Source organism: Aythya ferina (genome assembly GCF_964211825.1).
Source record: "Aythya ferina genome assembly, contig: HAP1_SCAFFOLD_29, whole genome shotgun sequence".
In the NCBI taxonomy this organism is placed as follows: domain Eukaryota; kingdom Metazoa; phylum Chordata; class Aves; order Anseriformes; family Anatidae; genus Aythya; species Aythya ferina.
Window position 1 is genome coordinate 3,718,606 of NW_028181463.1, and position 3,089 is coordinate 3,721,694.

Consider the following 3,089-nt stretch of genomic DNA (forward strand, 5'->3'; position numbering starts at 1 on the left):
TGCTGAGGTTGCTCCCCCAGCTCCAGAGGAGATAGGAAGAGACTGACACCAGTGAATTTCTGATGGATTTCTTTTTGGGTTTACCTACACAGGAAGCCAACTTCAATTGGAAAATAATTGACTTCTACAGTGCTAGGAAAAAATATTATTTAAACAAAAGTGAAATAATGAGAGAAAATAACAATACAGATATTTAATAATTGAAGATATCACGTTATTTTCTTTCTTAGAAAAGCCTGGATTTCTAATATTAGGCATAGTATTACAGGTGAATTTGCTGAAGATGTGTGTTTTCAAGTAGAGTCCTGATGGAATCCCTTAGTTCCTGGTTCCTCATGCTGTAGATGAGGGGGTTCGCTGCTGGAGGAACCACAGTGTACAGAACTGTAACCACCAGGTCCAGGGATGGAGAGGAGATGGAGGGGGGCTTCAGGTAGGCAAACATGGCAGTGCTGACCATCAGGGAGACCACGGCCAGGTGAGGGAGGCACGTGGAAAAGGCTTTGTGCCGGCCCTGAGAAGAGGGAATCCTCAACACTGCCCTGAAGATCTGAACATAGGACAGCACAATGAAAACAAAACAATCAAAGCCTAAAAAAGCACTAAACACAAGTGCCCCGACTTCCCTGAGGTAGGCATCTGAGCAGGAGAGCTTGAGGATGTGGGGGATTTCACAGAAGAACTGGTCCACAGCATTGCCTTGGCAGAAGGGTAGGGAAAATGTGTTGGCCGTGAGCAGGACAGCATTGAGAAAGCCACTGCCCCAGGCAGCTGCTGCCATCTGGGCACAAGCTCTGCTGCCCAGGAGGCTCCCGTAGTGCAGGGGCTTGCAGATGGCAACGTAGCGGTCGTAGGCCATGACAGTGAGAAGGGAATACTCTGCTCCAACCAAGAAGAATATGAAGAAGACCTGTGCCGCACATCCTTGATAGGAGATGGCCCTGGTGTCCCAGAGGGCATTGGCCATGGCTTTGGGCAGAGTGGTGGAGATGCAGCCCAGGTCGAGGAGGGCGAGGTTGAGGAGGAAGAAGTACATGGGGGTGTGGAGCCGGTGGTGGCAGGCTACGGCACTGAGGATGAGGCCGTTGCCCAGGAGGGCAGCCAGGTAGATGCCCAGGAAGAGCGCGAAGTGCAGGAGCTGCAGCTCGCGTGTGTCTGTGAATGCCAGCAGGAGGAACTCAGTGATGGTGCTGCTGTTGGACATCACATCCTGAAAAAAGAAGAGGATGAGAGTAATAAAGTACAAGAAATGTATCAGAGGGAAACGAATTCTCTTTCTCATTTAAAATCATCACCTATATTGTGACATTTAGCAGATCCCTTTCATGCATCATGATTCATTCTGCCTGACGGTGTCTGTTGGAACAGGGGGCTCTACTGTGGGCAGTTCAGGAGTCAGCCCTGTCCTACAGCAAGAGGTGAAGAGGAACGTGGGGAAATGTTGGTTTCACTTCCTTCTTGATCACAAAATGCTTTGCCCCAGTATCGCTCCCAGTTCACCAAACTGCAGAGCAGAGCTGTGGAGCCTTATTTATTGATTGATTGATAGATTGATTGATTTATTTGATTTTTTTGTTTCCTCTGTCCCACCACTCCTGAGGAGTGTTTCCAAGTCACAAACCCTGGCTATTTGTGCTGAACTCAAAGGGAATCCTTGTAGATCATTATCAGAGAAAAAGGGACTGTCACTTTAGTGCACGGTGTTCTCCTTCAGGCCAGTCTGTCCACCAAGTGTGGTTTCAGCTGCCCTGTGAGAGCTGCAGGAAAATTCTATTCACATGTTTGACTGAAAAGAACAAAGACCCTGCTGAGAGCAGAGGAATCCAGGCTCACAGTGCCCATCTGCACACCCCTCACCCTGTCCCTCCACCCAAGCACACCAAGGGCTCACGCCATGGGCATGTGAAACCCCCATCCCCAGCCAGCCTGCAAACAAGACCAGCAGCAGCACGGCCAGCTGGAGAAGCCAGGAGGAATGCCAGCGTGCTGCTGCCAGGGGAGGCAAGGCCAGGGAGGGACAGACGGACACTCAGCAGCCCCTCCTGTGCTGCAGCTCTGCCTGCAGATAAGGCAGCTCCTTCTGGGGATACCGGGGGCTTGAGGGCAGAGGCTGTGCTGGTGGGAGAGGAGAGCAGGGGGTGTCCCAGGGAAGGTGCCTGCCATGCAGGGGGTTGTGGGGAGGTGCCTGAGCCCTCCCTCACACAGCATTTCTGTCAGTAGCTCCCTCTCACTGCCTGCCCATGTCCCTACTTGTTTCTATGTCCCTGCTGGGAGCTGGTTCTGTTGCCCCACATCCCCTCCCTGTCCATGCTCACAGACCCCATCCCACAAGCTGTGTGCTTCCTGAGTACAGGACATCACAGGGGTTGCAGCTCCTGAAGACCTGATAAGCCCTGAGGAGACAACAAACATTGTTGTTCCAGTCTTCAGGCTGAGGTGCCTGAAGGGATTTAATCACGTTAATTGCTGCCATGTTGATCTCTCCCTGCAATACTCTTGGAGTCTCAGTCTCCTGTACAATCCAGACAATTCATTGTCATGAACCCTGCCTCCCCTCCACTCCAAGAATCTGAAAGCACAGAATCCAAGCAAGTCTTCCATTTCAGATAAACCAAGACTCGGTCTTCCTGCTAAAATGCCCCCTCAAAAATACCATTCTCTAAAACATCTTCTATGCCACATTACAGGTAGAATATGACCCATCCTGACAGATACTATCAGCCATCAGATGTGCCAGCTGTAGAAGACCCCTCTGGCAACCCCACCTGCATGGCCCTGCTGCCAGAGCCTCACGGTGTCAAGAGCCTGCAGATGTGTCCTGCCACACGCTGCCCTCTGTTGTTGCGCTCCTCAGTGCCTCCAAGCCCTCTCTCCTTCTCTCCTCTCTGTGTGCCAGCTGCAGTCAGAGTCCCCAGCCCTGCTGTGCTGTGCAGAGGAGCTGCTCCTGGGCACAGCTGTCTCTCTGTACCATGGCCCTCTTGCCATGAGCTCTGTCTGTCCCACGAGCCCGGCCCAGCTCAGCAGCACAGCACCAGCCCAAGGCACTGCAATCACCCCTCTGGGGGCTTTGCTGATGAGCCCACGAACCT

General features: G+C 52.2%; 1 protein-coding gene across 1 annotated transcript; it reads right to left on the reverse strand.

Annotated features, from left to right (window-relative positions):
- Positions 1-262: 262 nt before the first annotated feature.
- Positions 263-1,204, reverse strand: LOC311427904 (olfactory receptor 14C36-like; the record flags this gene model as incomplete). The annotated part of the gene is made up of 1 exon (XM_084539488.1): positions 263-1,204. The coding sequence occupies one exon, from the start codon at positions 1,202-1,204 to the stop codon at positions 263-265; it is 942 nt and encodes a 313-aa protein (XP_084395614.1).
- Between the last annotated feature and the right edge of the window lie 1,885 nt (positions 1,205-3,089).